This window comes from Scardinius erythrophthalmus (genome assembly GCF_964197995.2).
Source record: "Scardinius erythrophthalmus genome assembly, chromosome: 22".
Taxonomy (NCBI): Eukaryota; Metazoa; Chordata; class Actinopteri; order Cypriniformes; family Leuciscidae; genus Scardinius; species Scardinius erythrophthalmus.
The window spans coordinates 21,562,632-21,576,552 of record NC_138242.1 but is presented as its reverse complement, the minus strand read 5'-3'; the positions used below and the strand labels follow the sequence as shown (position 1 = coordinate 21,576,552).

The window sequence follows — 13,921 nt, the reverse complement described above, 5'->3', positions numbered from 1 at the left end:
TGTAAAGTCAAAGCTTTACCTGAAGAAAATTAAATCAGCACGAACTGCACATTGAGTTAAATGCATCAGTACTGATTTCCTGCAAAACTGTGTTGCGTGTTTCTCAGAATCCATATTCGTGAGGTTTATGGAAACATGACCGAAGCCTTTGAGAGTTTCCGCACTTGTTGACTCAATAACAGCCGGAGCGTCTCAATATTTAAGACTGATAATCAGCAATGTGCATATTTTTGCAATATGATGCATTGTTGAGGAGCAATGATTAGATTAGGAGTCATATCAAGGCAGTTTAGAGGAGGCTAAATCACTTGCAGATATAATCTGATTATGGGTTTGAAATAATTAGCATGCTAATCTTTCTCTTGGCCATTGTGGGTAGAGTGGTGCTTAAAGCTATTATGTGTTTTATTGGTGAAAACTGGAGTCTGTTTGTAAAAGAGCTTGTGTATATGAGCCGGTTTATGTGTTGTGGTCAGGGCTGATCATTGTGTGTGAGTGTGCGTGGGTGTGTGTGTGTACGTGGGTGTGTCTAAATACCTCTGTGCTGGCCAAAGAGGTCTTCCGTGCCCGTGAGCCCTCGGGTAGCTGTGTGCTTTGGAGATAGCGCCGCTGCCCAGGATCCAGGGATCCAGGCTCTATCAGACCAGGCTGTAGGAGGGCCAGAGGGGGAGTGGCGCTGATCCGGTTAGAGCATTGAGGCTGGAAGGGATTTTTAGGCACAGAGGGAAGACTCATTCCCGATCTCTGTGACCTTCATACAGATGTTCTGAACGGCCTGAATATACTTCAAGTGATACAGTTAGATTAAACCAGAGGTAACACTTTAGTTTAGGGTTCTATTAACTAGTTGCTTATTAGCATGCTTATTACTAGGATATTATTAGTACTTATAAAGCACATATTAATGCCTTAATCTGCATGACCATATTCTACATCCCTGAATCCAACCTAATACCTCAACTTAACAACTACCTTACTAACTTTTAATAAGCAGTACTTAGGAGTTTATTGAGGCAAAAGTCATAGTTAATAGTGAGAATTGGACCCTATAAACTAAAGTGTTACCAAACAAGAATGCGGCCTTTATAATAATTCTGTCTGAAGAAATGGAGATGTATAGTTGTGATGTATTTTAATTAACTTGTGCACATTACTTGCATTTACAAAGTCTGTGGCGTTTCCAGAGATGAGAAATTTGTCTGTCCACACAATGGGATGTGACACAATCACAGCCAATCAGAATGAATTTGATGTTTAATATACAGTAATGAGGAGCGGGGCTACCCAACCATGTAGCAACGTTCTTATAACCACTCAAAATTGTACCTTCACAATTTTCTGTTGTGTCTTGACTTTTTTCATTTTTTTTCTTTCTGAGAAAGGCATTTCGAGGACAAATATAGTGGGTTTTGTGTGATTTACTGTTTCTTGTGGCTTGGGAAAGCGGGGTAGATTGGAGCTGGCTGTTGAAGACCTGTTGGAAACGTCCTTCATGCTGTCATGCTAAACAGCACTAATGATGAATAATGATGCACATGTCTGCATGTCCAGACTCGTACAGGCAGGAAACGATGAACAAAGTCAGTAAGAAACAGAGAGAGACAAAATAATTTGGACAAAATAAACAGACCCTGAGGGTGGGAGCTGGGGGAGCAGAGAACTGAAAAGTTGGTTACACCAAAATGAGAATAGGCAAACAGAACAACAACAGCTAAAAGATAGAGAAAGCTACAAAGTGTGAAATCAGGCCAGTGTGTCTCCAGATGCTCAGTAAGAATGGTTTGTGTGATTATTTGGATTGCAGCCAGCGCCCCCGCCTCACCCAGAGAGATGATCAGCCTCAAGGACAGGAAGAGCGACTACGACTCCACTGGAACCAACGCCGGTTACCATGGAAACAAAGGAGAGCACACCTCCAGAAAAGACACAATGGCAGGTGGGTCTAACTTTAAGAGGAGGAGGAGACACGGAGTTTGAAGCACTTAACAGCAAGTAAACTATATAGACACTTAAAGAACTGTAGGTTCCACTTTGTTTTCTGAGCTTTTTATGTGAAATGAATGCATCTATGCTGAATAATTTTTCAACTGCTGCTGCAGAATGTCAAGTTTTACACCAGAGAATAGTATATATTTACTATAATTTTGCTTAATTCAAAATTAAGCAACATAGTAAACATCACAGTAGTTTTATATCCATTAATGAATCGATTTAAAACTCTTAATATCAACAAAATCTATGCGAGTCATTTGTTTTGAGTCAAAAAAAAATATATACATATATAAAATTAGGTAAATATTGCCATTTATGTCTGTATTGGTGCAAATTATATCAATATTGATGTATAGTAATGTTAATATATCAATATTTGTTATTTTATGTATTTATAATATTCATATTGTATTATATTGTTATATTGTTGTAATTATATTGTATTAATTTACATTTATATTAATAATTCCATTCATAATTTTAATATATACTGTAAATATTGAGGTGGGTACAATAATTCTAGTAGCACTGATGTAAGATCCATTATTAATTGAGTGTATTGTGTGTCAAAATATGTCAAACAAATATGAGATAGATAGATAGATAGATAGATAGATAGATAGATAGATAGATAGATAGATAGATAGATAGATAGATAGATAGAACAATTTCCAGAATTTTTCATAGTTGTTTAATGTTTGATTTATTTAATAAATAAAAAAACACTAAAACATTCTCTGCACATTCAGACTCTGTCTTTCATCCCGCAGTTCAAACCTCCTGTGGAACATCCACATTGTTCCGGAACTCATACGAGACTTCAAATGACGAGATCAAACACAACCAGGTGAGCCATGAATCAGCCTGAGACGACTCAACTAACCAGGGTCAAACAGGGACTGCAGCATGTGAAATGTGTCTCTGACTGTGGAAATCCTTCCTAAATTCAGACACCATTTATATTTACTACAACTGTTATGCGGTTATGTGAGAATAAGTCGTTAGCGCATGTTTTCAACACAAGGCAGCTGTCTATCTACCAATCCAGAACTGTGTTGGCAAACAAAAGCATGAAGATGTATTCATTCATGCATAGACCTGTCAGATGTTGTTTATTTGACTTTGTGAGCCGGCATGCTATGCTAATGAATAGCAACTATATGCTTCCAAGTGATGAAGTATATTTGGCACTTTGGCCATATAGAAGATCTATTACTTCTACTTGACAAGGTTCATAATAGTAAATTTTCCGATTTCATACGGATAAAGTTTGCCAGATGTCCCTGGCACACTTCTGAAATGCAGCGTATGTTGAGCTAGTCGACAGTAATGCTTTCCCAGACGAGCAGCTGCGAGGAGGCTGGGTGCCGATAAGCCTGGCTTCCACATGGATCTTTCTTTCTGTAGCTGGAGAGCATTCAGCTCTGCATCTTTTTCAATTAGTAACATCTCATTTTCTGCTTCGAGTCTCTCTGTTATCCAAAGCAGCTCTGAAAGGACTGAATAACTTGAATTTAAAGGGTTAGTTCACTCAAAAATGAACATTTTGTGATCATTTACCAACTTATGTGGTTCCAAACTTTAGCGCGACTTGCTGACTTCCATGGAGAACAAATGGAGTTGTTATGAAGAATGCAGAATGTTATGATATATTAAAACTCATCTGTACATCTGCACATGATTAAAAAAAAAGATGTGTGAACTTTCCCTTGTGTTTCACTGCAAATAAGGAAAGTCATATGGGTTAGGAATGATGTGAGGAGTATATGACAGAATGTTAATTTATTTAATTAATTTAACTCAATCAGGTATAAAGATTCAAAAGGGCAATATTTTTTTGTTCTGCTTGCTATGTTGGGCCAGTAGTTCAGATCTGATATTATGCGTACTGAACTTTTTATTATGTTCAAATGAATAACTTATAGTGCTGTCAAATCGATAAATCCCATCTAACAAAAAATGTGCAAATATATAAATATAATGAGTGTGTACTGTATGTATGTGTGTGTGTGTGTGTGTGTGTGATATATGTATATGTATATATATGTGTGTATACTGTATATACATGTGTGTGTGTGTGTGTGTGTGTGTGTGTGTGTGTGTGTGTGTGTGTGTGTGTGTGTGTGTGTGTGTGTGTGTGTGTGTGTGTGTGTGTGACACACACATACATACATATATATACATGCACACATATACATATATATATATATATATATATATATATATATATATATATACACACACATATAATGGTTAAATGTGATTAATCGCGATTAATTGTTTTGACAGCACTAATAATTTTACATTTCTAATTGTAAATGTATATTTCTGTTATTTATTACATATTTTATACATTTATTTTAAAAAAAAATTATTTAATTTGTATTATTATACATTTTTCACACTTTTTTATTTTTTTATTTATAAAATATTGTTTTTTTACAAAGACATGCAATAATAGCTGTAAATTATTGAAGTTATAAGTATATAAAAAAATCCAAGACAGCAGTAAATTCATAAATACATGTCATTCTTGCGATTTTAACTAACTCTTAAAGAAAAGAAAATATGCAATAATAGCTGGAAATTATATAATTATACTGGAAACTCTTAAGACAGCAATAATTCATAAATATATACATGGCCAAACATTACTAATTGATTTGTAATTTTCAACCCATTTTTACTGATGCTACCAAGACTATCACAAGTCATTCTTGCAAGCTTAGCAAAAACTCAAAGATAGTTTTACCTAGCTGAGTCGCTGACTAGTAGAATTTGCACCCAAATGTCACAGAAAACTAAATGTTGATGTTTGCAAGGCATGAAAATACCGGTACATTATCAAAAATATGATATAGCCATCCTAAGCACATCAGCTCGGAGCAGAGGAAAAGGCAGCTGACTTTTCCTTCGAAATGTAAGACTCGAGCCCCTGGACGGTTCTGTTGAACATCTTCACTCACAAATGCTTCTTTCTTCTCAGGTCCCAGTGCCTCCCGCACCACAGGAGCCCCCGCACAAGGACTACGAGGCCTATCCCATCTATCAAAACTCCACTAGAAACTTTGAGGAGCCATTTTTTGAGGATCAGGTCCATCGCCCCCCTCCCGCCACCGATCTGAATATGCACCTGGGACTCAAGTCCACCGGGAACTACGTGGACTTCTACTCCGCCGCCCGGCCCTATAGCGAACTCAACTACGAAACGAGTCACTACCCCGCGTCCCCCGACTCTTGGGTTTAGGACTTGGAGCCTCGCTGAGGTGGGGCGCGTCGAGAGGCCGGGAAACTGCATGTGCATGCGTGTCACAAAACATTTTTCAGAGAGTTTTGTTCGTCTAAGCTTGTTCCATAGTGAAAATGAGTGAGGGAAAAAAAAGAAAGCGAGAGAGAAAAGAAGGCCTTGACGGAGAGAGAAAGAATGCGTGTGAGATGAGAAAGAGCACGTACTTTAAAGAGAAAAGAAAGCTTAACCTTTGGTGAAGAAAGTGGGTTTGTATTGAAAGGTATTTGAAAAGTGTAAAGGGAAAAAAGAAGTATAGTAGAAGGCGGCGAAGTGTGTAAGCACAAGAAAATGAAGTTTGTAAAACGAGCTACGGGAACAGCTTTTCACCTTTTTCTAAACTTTCTTTTCACGTCACGGTGGATCAAAAGCTTTTTTTTCCACGTTTTTTCCCCTCTATTTTTATTTGACCTTTTTTAATTTGATGTAAAGTATTTAGAGATGCATTACACAAGTGCATTGTGTAAATTACTCAGACCACTCGGTTCTTCCTGTGGCTTTAGGTATTTGTTTTACAGTACAAAGAAAAAGACAAAAAAAAGAGAGATGTATTAACCTTCAATGTCCCTTTCCCAAAATTTCATTCGAAGAGCAAGGATGTATATGCCAGTATCGTTCATTCTGAAAATGTGAATATGTCTGTGGCAACTAAAAACAAAAAGCAGAAGAAGACCGGAGCATCATTCCACTCTCCTCTGCTCGTCGATGAAGTGCTTTCTCACTGCCTACAAAAATAGATGTAGATTTTTGACATAGATTCTTTTTTTATTTCACTTTTTTCGTTCTTGATGACTCGGTGTGGAATAAAAATAAATGCGGCTACTTATCATCCATATTTGCAGGAAAACTGTCTGTTTTAGACCGTGATCTCGGTTTTCTGTGCTAAATGACTGTGCCAAATTTTCAAATCTCTTCAATCAGCACTGGAGACATTTTTAGGTTTTTCAGTTAATAATTTCTTCGATTTATACATGCATTTATTTATTTTTTTCATAAGTGTGTTTTACTGGAATTAAGCGACGTCTAGAAAACACTGGAATACTACCAGGAGGGCAAAACTTAACTTTGCAAGCTTAATTCCCTCCAAAGATGTACAAAAAAAACCTGTCTTTCAATGTTAGTTGAGTGTGTGCTGTACGTCGATCAGTGTTTGATATGAGAGGCTTTGTTTCTGACAGGTTGCTTCTACTGTTTGACTTGACAAGAGATGATGAACTGCTTCACTGAGATGTTAATAGAGAATGATAAATATATAAATATGAATATAAATATAGATCTATATAATTTTTATGTGCAGATGTCAGTGTCACTGAAAGCAACAAACCCGAAAAGACTAGTATAAAAAAAAAAGCAAAACGATTCTGTTTACCTTCATGTTCTGATTCCAGCAGAGAAAAGAGAAAATGAAACTTGAAATGTTGACCTGGTCCCAGTTGTGTTGTTACCAAGCTACATAAATAATCACGCTGGATTTGGATTTTGTTCTGATGTCAGGACAATAAATTACTCTTTGCGATTTGAAGCTGTGTTCTTATGTCCACTAGACTTGCCATGATATTCACACCGAATGTATTCGCGTTCAAACCAGTTACACTAGTATTACAGCTAGGGGGTGCTATGGGGTAAGTTTCGCTACACTTTAGCACAAGGCAGTAGCCGCGTTTCCATTACCGCGAATTGAAAAATGGAAACCAATGGAAACACGCCAATATCGCGAAAACTCCCATATATCACAAAAAAGCTTTTACGCTCACATGATTTGGTTTTTCAGGCAATTCGAAAAAGGAATATTTCCCAAAACTGCAATGGAAACAGTTTTTACAGGTTACCTGGTGTACGTAAAAGTCGATCATTCTTTAAAGAAGGCCTTATTAAACTCATAAAAGACAAAAGTATCACGGGAATACAGGATTCTATACAACAAAGAAATGCCACAATTTAAAGCAGTTAGAAGGGAGAAACACCTCATCCGTGGGCTTTCCATGCTTGGATAACACGCCTACGTCTTCTTCGATTAAATTAATAATGGATAGTGCGGTGGCTGCGATATACGTAAACCTAGCAACATCTGTTGCCATGATTTCTGGAATGACTTATTACAAGAGGATAAAATGACGTTTTACATCCCCATAACATCGGTTAATGGAAACACTGTCATTTCGCTATAGTTTTTTAGCGACATTTAGAAAACATCGCAAAAGTTTTGCGCAAATCTGTAATGGAAACACGGCTAGTGTGATTCTAGTGTGATTTGTTTGTTTCATTTATCTTAACTAAAATTAAACAAAAAAATAAAGAACTTTACATCATTTTTCATGTGCACACTTAAAGGATTAGTTCAACCAAACATGCACAAATTACTAGAGACATTTTTTGGTGTATTTCTCTAGCATGACGCCACAATGTACTTCAAGCTATATCGACGAACAAACTGGTGTGATGTAATTTTGAATTACCAAAATAAAATTCGTTTTGGAGTTTATTTCTGGAGTTCGAAACAGCTTTCCGGAAAAGTTTGCTCCCGCTGGTAAACACCTGCAAACTACCATTGGTCCATTGCGATTACGTAATAGGTAGGGGTGTGCTCTGTGGCTCCGCCTACTTCTAAAAATCCTTTATTCAAATCTAATACAATTTTATTAAGATTCAAAGTGAATCATTCTGAATTTGCAAAAATTAGGCCCTATTCCAAATGGCACACTTCATATGCACTTAGTCTTGTGGATTTGCACTGGCTGCTGCGTGCACGTGATATTCCACGAGAATGTAGGGTGTACCATTTGTCATTTTAGGTTTCAGAAGGGTGCTCGGGGCCATCGGGGCCAGGGACATCACGAAAGTGCCCACTCGTTGGAAGACCACAAGTATTTAGGGGGCCATTTGGGACACGGCCTACTTCAGGCAAGATTTCGAAGTGCACATACAATGGGCACTTTACTATCCCATGAGGCCACAGGAGAGGATTTGTGAATGACAGTGAAGCAACGCAACTGATGCCCGAAGGTCACATGACAATCACAGCATATAAGAGAGTATGCGATTTTGGACGCAGTTCCTGAAATGCCTCGATTATATGCTTGGTTTCTTTGGGGAACTTACACGTCACAATATTTCTCATTTAAATAATTCACGCCCAATGCATACACAAAAAAAGGGGCGAGGCCTGGTTGAGTTGCGTTAGATGTATGTTAAAACTCGCAGTTATGGTAAGAGCGTGAAGTGGTTGACCAATCACAACACACTGGTCCAGCTGACCAATCAGAGCACATTGTTCTTTTCAAAAGGAGGTGCTTCATCGAGACAGGAACTAAACCAAGTGTTACTGACAGACTGGGAAGAGAGGTGCTGCAACAATATGTTAAAAATAGTGTTTATCAGAATGAATGAAATGCATGAATGCCTATTCTAGTAGACCCCAAAACCAAAATCAAAACTTAGTGAAAGGGCATAATATGGCCTCTTTAATGTGGTTTTGTGTTAAGTAAAGCCCCACTAGGTAAGAATTCCGTTTTGGTCAAACAACGACCCCTAGAGTCGCTGTGGACTACTTGTATTTAACGTTACTGTCGTAAATACCTCTCACGCAGAGCAGTCTCTTCTCTCACGGCCTGATCCCCTCCCCCCTGTATACCGGTCCCTGTTCAGTCGGATGGAAGCTGTAACGAGTGGAAATAAAGTGTGTCCCCTTTAAGAGCGGCGCACGCCCTGTTTAACTGTCGGCAGTCTGTATTGTATGTGCGCCTCGAACACCCCGTAAGCGGGTTGTTTCTGTTTGATGCTCATTTTTGTCCTATTTTTGTCTATCAAGTAAGTTAATGCTGTGGACGGTAGAACGTGTGACAGACAGTTACATGAGTTCGATTGGGGAATAAACCCAACGCGTTACAAATCGTCGGACATCGAACAAGCACAGCTAGCCTCCGAAGATGTCTACTAATCCATCAACAAGAACACCAGGTGCTTTTTAGCTCACACCAACGAGTGAAAGCTTGTCCGAGTGATATACAATATAAGCAATATAACGTTACTTACAAGTCCAACAGCATGTGAGGACGTGTTGGGGGAAGTGAGGTAGCCTATGCCGTAAAGCAGTCGAATTTTGTAGTTCTTTTTGTTCTCGGGTTACTACCCGAAACCCGAAGTTTAAAAGTACGATTAAAAACGATACAAACCCCGTCAGGCTATGGCAGACGTGTCATTCAACCTATTGTAAGTCGATGTACCATCACAAGAGTCTTGGAAATATATTATGAAGGTTGAAAAGTTACCTGGTGCTGCTTTAAATAATGTGTTTTATATATTCATAACAGCAAATTTCTTTTAAACATTTGGACACTGACCAAGTAGGATTACTCACAATTCCTTTTATTGATCCGCTCCTCCACCACTTCCAGTCGGGTGCGGTATTGTCAGATCCGCAGCCATCCGAATGCTCTATCACCGTGATGAAAGAGACTATGGAGTGTTCCCTTGGAAACAGGAAAACAGAAGCAGGAGATGCTGGTGTTGAATCCTTCCCATAATCCATAGCTCAGTGGAGAGCACAGTTTCAGAGCATTACATCCCCAGCAGGCTTTGCATGATGTACAACAGGGGTCTTTTGCGCCGATTTAGGCTGCCGAATAATTCGCACATAGGCACACAGACGTGAAGAGAGGGCCTGGAACTCTTATTACCTGTAGAAGGAGACAAAATAAACAAGCACATGGATTCTCTTAGTGAGGGAGGATGTGGCGGCTCATGCCTGGTGAGGCATTATGGGGATTAAGTAACAGGCACCTTAAATTTAGCCTTTTGAGACGGGCTCTCTCTAATCATTTCCCGTCAGTGTGAGTATTGTCATTACTTCTCTCCTTTCAGGGACAGAGTTCCAGCATCCAGCACTGAAGAGAGCAGGAAGGACATACAGAAATGAGATGTGTGTTTTGATCTGTGACACAAGAATGAGGGGGCCATGAAAATGTAAGGGAATTGTAAAACTGATTCTGAAGTGAAAGTCATGGAAAAGCCACATTTTTTTGCTCTGCTCTGTAATATTGCATCAGCTAGATATAGTAGCTGGAGTAAAACTTGCCCTCGAGCCATTGTGATATCATCAGCCTGTCCGCTGAGGGTCTTATTGGAGACATTTGTACACTAGTAAGTGTCCTTGTTGAAATCTATTTTTTAAAAGATTTTTTTTCTGACACACAACTTGAAATCTGCCTGAGCGACATCTGGTAAAATGATTCTCTATAAGCAAAGAGATGCTTAAAAGGCTGCATTTATTTGATTAAGAATACAGCAAAACAGTAATATTGTAAAATATTATTACAATTTAAAATATCTGTTTTCTATGTTTCATATATATGGCAAAGCTGAATTTTTAGCATCATCAGTCTTCAGTGTCACGTGATCCTTCAGAAATCATTCTAATATGCTGATCTGCTGCTCAATAAACATTTCTGATTATTACCAATGTTGCAAACGGTTGTGCTGCTATTTTTGTGGAAACTGATTTTCTTTTTCAGGATGCTTTATTAATAAAGTGCAAATGAACAGCATTTGTTTGAAATAAAAATCACTGTAAATGTCTTTACTGTCATTTTTGCATCCTTGCTGGATAGAAAAAAGAAAGAAAAAAATTGAATGAATTAATGAACTTTTGAAAGATAATGGCAGAGGAAATATTGGTAACAATAAGGCCTAATTAAATGCATTAACTAACATGAACCAACTATTTTTACAGCATTTATTGATCTTTGTCTATATTGGTTAATAAAAAAATTCATGTTAGTGCATTAACTAATTTTTACAAATACAACTTTTGATCTTGAAAATTAATTAGTACATGTTGAGATTAATTTATAGATTACCCATTTCGGTAACACTTTACAATAAGGTTTCATTAGTTAACATTAGTAAACTACTTTAGTTAACATGAACTTATAATGAACTGCATTTCTTCCCCATTTATTAATCTTAATTAATGTTAATTTCAACATTAACTAATACATTATTAAAATCAAAAGTTGTATTTGTTAACATTAGTTAATGCATTGTGAACTAACATGAACAATACAGTAACAAATGTTTTGTTCATTGTTATAGTTCATGTTAAATAATGTAGGCCTAGTTCACTAATGTTAACAAAGTAAACCTTATTGTAAAGTGTTACGGAAATATTATATGTAATATTGTGCAGTATCTTTTCTTGTTTTCAGGACACCCTGACATGCACAGTACTACAGGAACAAAATATGGTTATTTTTCCTTCAGTCTTGCATATCATAAAACAAAAGTGTTCTCATCTTGAGTCCTAGACCATTTACAAAATACCATAATTGGATTTGTCTAGATTTACGAACAGAGTCGATAACGTTAAATTAGATTACCATTGTTTGGACACTTGAATTCTAGGATATTATTCTGAACGTTGGCAATTGTAGAGCACTTGTCTCAGTTATAGCCTGTAAATGTTACTGACTCACAGGTTGAAATATGTCAATGCAAGACTCAGAGTCAGACCCTCGCTGTCTCGTCCCCTCGGCACTGAAGTTGTAAAATTAAATTCAGAGGGTGTGCAGAATAGCTCAATTTCCCCTGAACCCTAGCAATGATTAAGTGTTCAATATGTACCAAAGTTTCATTTTCAGTGTGTGCCGTCTCACACTGTGGGATTATAATCTAATGTGGCATGAAAATAGGTCTTCAATTCAGCAATGTGATTCATTTTATGCCAGGGCAAATACGGCAAGAAACTCGAAACCCATCTCTTTGACACATCCATGAATTAGAACCCCCTAAAATGCAGATTTGCCACAAAATCAATTTCTGTGTAGACAAAAGTTAAACTAAAGAATCATCATCCCACTGCAGATGAAATTATTCATGAAGGGAAAATGAATTTTCGTCAGGATTCATTTTGGACTGAAAAGGGTTGTTAGTTTAGGCATCTGTGAATGTCAGAAGCTACACATTTGTGCCAGATCTGATTACATCAGTGTTGTTTCCTTCCAAAATGACCAATAGATTCTTTTTCATGTAGGGGAATATGAAGAGGAGTCTAGGTCACCCCCCAAAAAATCATATAGGACCATGAAGATTTTATGCATTGTAACATTATTTTCAGATCATTTAAGCTCATTCTGCTCGACAATTCTCATTACTTTAATGTGAAATACACTCTCAGGAAAAGGAAAAGGGTACAGAAGCTGTCACTGGGGCAGAACCCTTTCAAAAGGTACACCTTTGTACCTTATTTACCCTTTAAGTGTACATATTAGCAGTGTTGGGGGTAACCATTACAAGTAGGCTAACCAAGTTACGTAATCAGATTACGTTTTCAAATAACTGGTAGAGTAACACATTGCTTTTAAATTACTTTTTCAAATAAGTAACGCACTTTGTTTTCTCATTTACTGACTGACACCTCTCCTGTTTCCATGTTGAGAGAAATCATAAGTGCAGAGGCGTTGTGAGTGCGCTGCGTAAACATGATGCATAGTGTAGTTCTAGACTAAATATGATCATGCATTTACTCATTTAATCACTTGCACAAAAACAGATTCAGTATTCCTCAAAATGAATAAAAACAGTGAAATACAACCACAGAATATTTCGCTGACCTTGAATGGTCCGATTCAAACATACTAATAAGCTAGTATGACTTTAGATAAACATCACATTTATGTTTCTTTTTATTTTGTCCTATTCTTCTGCAGGTTTGTTTGAGCTGCGCCCTCTACTGTACAGGCATGAATTTGCATTTCCTTCAGCCTGAGGCTTATTTATCTCACGTTACTTTTTAGGGAGTAGTTGCTAAATTACTTTTAAAGGGGTCATATAATGTCATTTTTGTGACATAACATAAAGCTAATATGATTCTTTAGGGTCTAAATTAAAAGTCTGTAATATACTTTAATTAAAAATTCTCATTAGTATTGTAAGAAAACACTAATTTTACCTGGTCAAAAACAGCTCTGTTTTCAGCACGCCGTTTCAGTGCATGTGTCTTTAAATGATAATGAGCTTTGCTCACCCCGCCCCTCTGTTCTGTGCGTACACCGTTTGTAACCAAGGGTGCAGCGATTTGTATTATTTTGAAGCACCCCCGGACGCCGCCATTGGCTAACGGAACCCCACCTGCTGTTAGCATCCCATTGACTCCCATTCATTTTGGCGTCACTTTGACAGCGAATAACTTCACATCTGAGGCGTTTAAAGACTCCATTTGTCCATTATTTATTTCTAAAGAAACACGAAAATGTATAAAAGGCTCCATTACCTTGTAGCTTACGTTATGGCCCTGTAGAAGCAGTTTTTGTAAAAGTAGGCTAACGATTGCGTCACAGCCACGCGACTCTCTGTCGCACAGTAGGAAATTACCGTATGGACAGGAGGAGAAGCTCGCGGGCAATCGGGAGGACGTCGAGGCAAAATGACAAAGTAATTAATCAGAACACCTACAAAAAGTTTCTCCTGCTCCAAGATCATGGACAGCTCCTACTCACGCTCTCCGTCTCTGCGAGTTTCGGAAGGGAATGATTCAGATTGATCTTGGCACAGCCACTAGAAGACAGACGGTTTGCTCACGTCACATCTACGTCGTCGAGCTCAGTTTGAGTCTGCGCAGTACGCTGGACCCCCAGGAAGTAAAAGTTT

The 13,921-nt window shown here is 37.8% G+C and overlaps 1 protein-coding gene across 1 annotated transcript in view; it reads left to right on the top strand.

Moving 5' to 3' along the window:
• The window catches only part of ctnnd2a (catenin (cadherin-associated protein), delta 2a), a 143,986-nt gene extending 137,443 nt beyond the window's left edge, over window positions 1–6,543 (top strand). The window contains exons 14-16 of the mRNA XM_081352181.1: window positions 1,805–1,936; window positions 2,763–2,839; window positions 4,979–6,543. Coding sequence (XP_081208307.1) covers window positions 1,805–1,936; window positions 2,763–2,839; window positions 4,979–5,239 — 470 coding nt within the window. The 3' untranslated portion in view covers window positions 5,240–6,543. The remainder of the gene's footprint in view (window positions 1–1,804; window positions 1,937–2,762; window positions 2,840–4,978) is intronic.
• The last annotated feature ends 7,378 nt before the right edge of the window (window positions 6,544–13,921 follow it).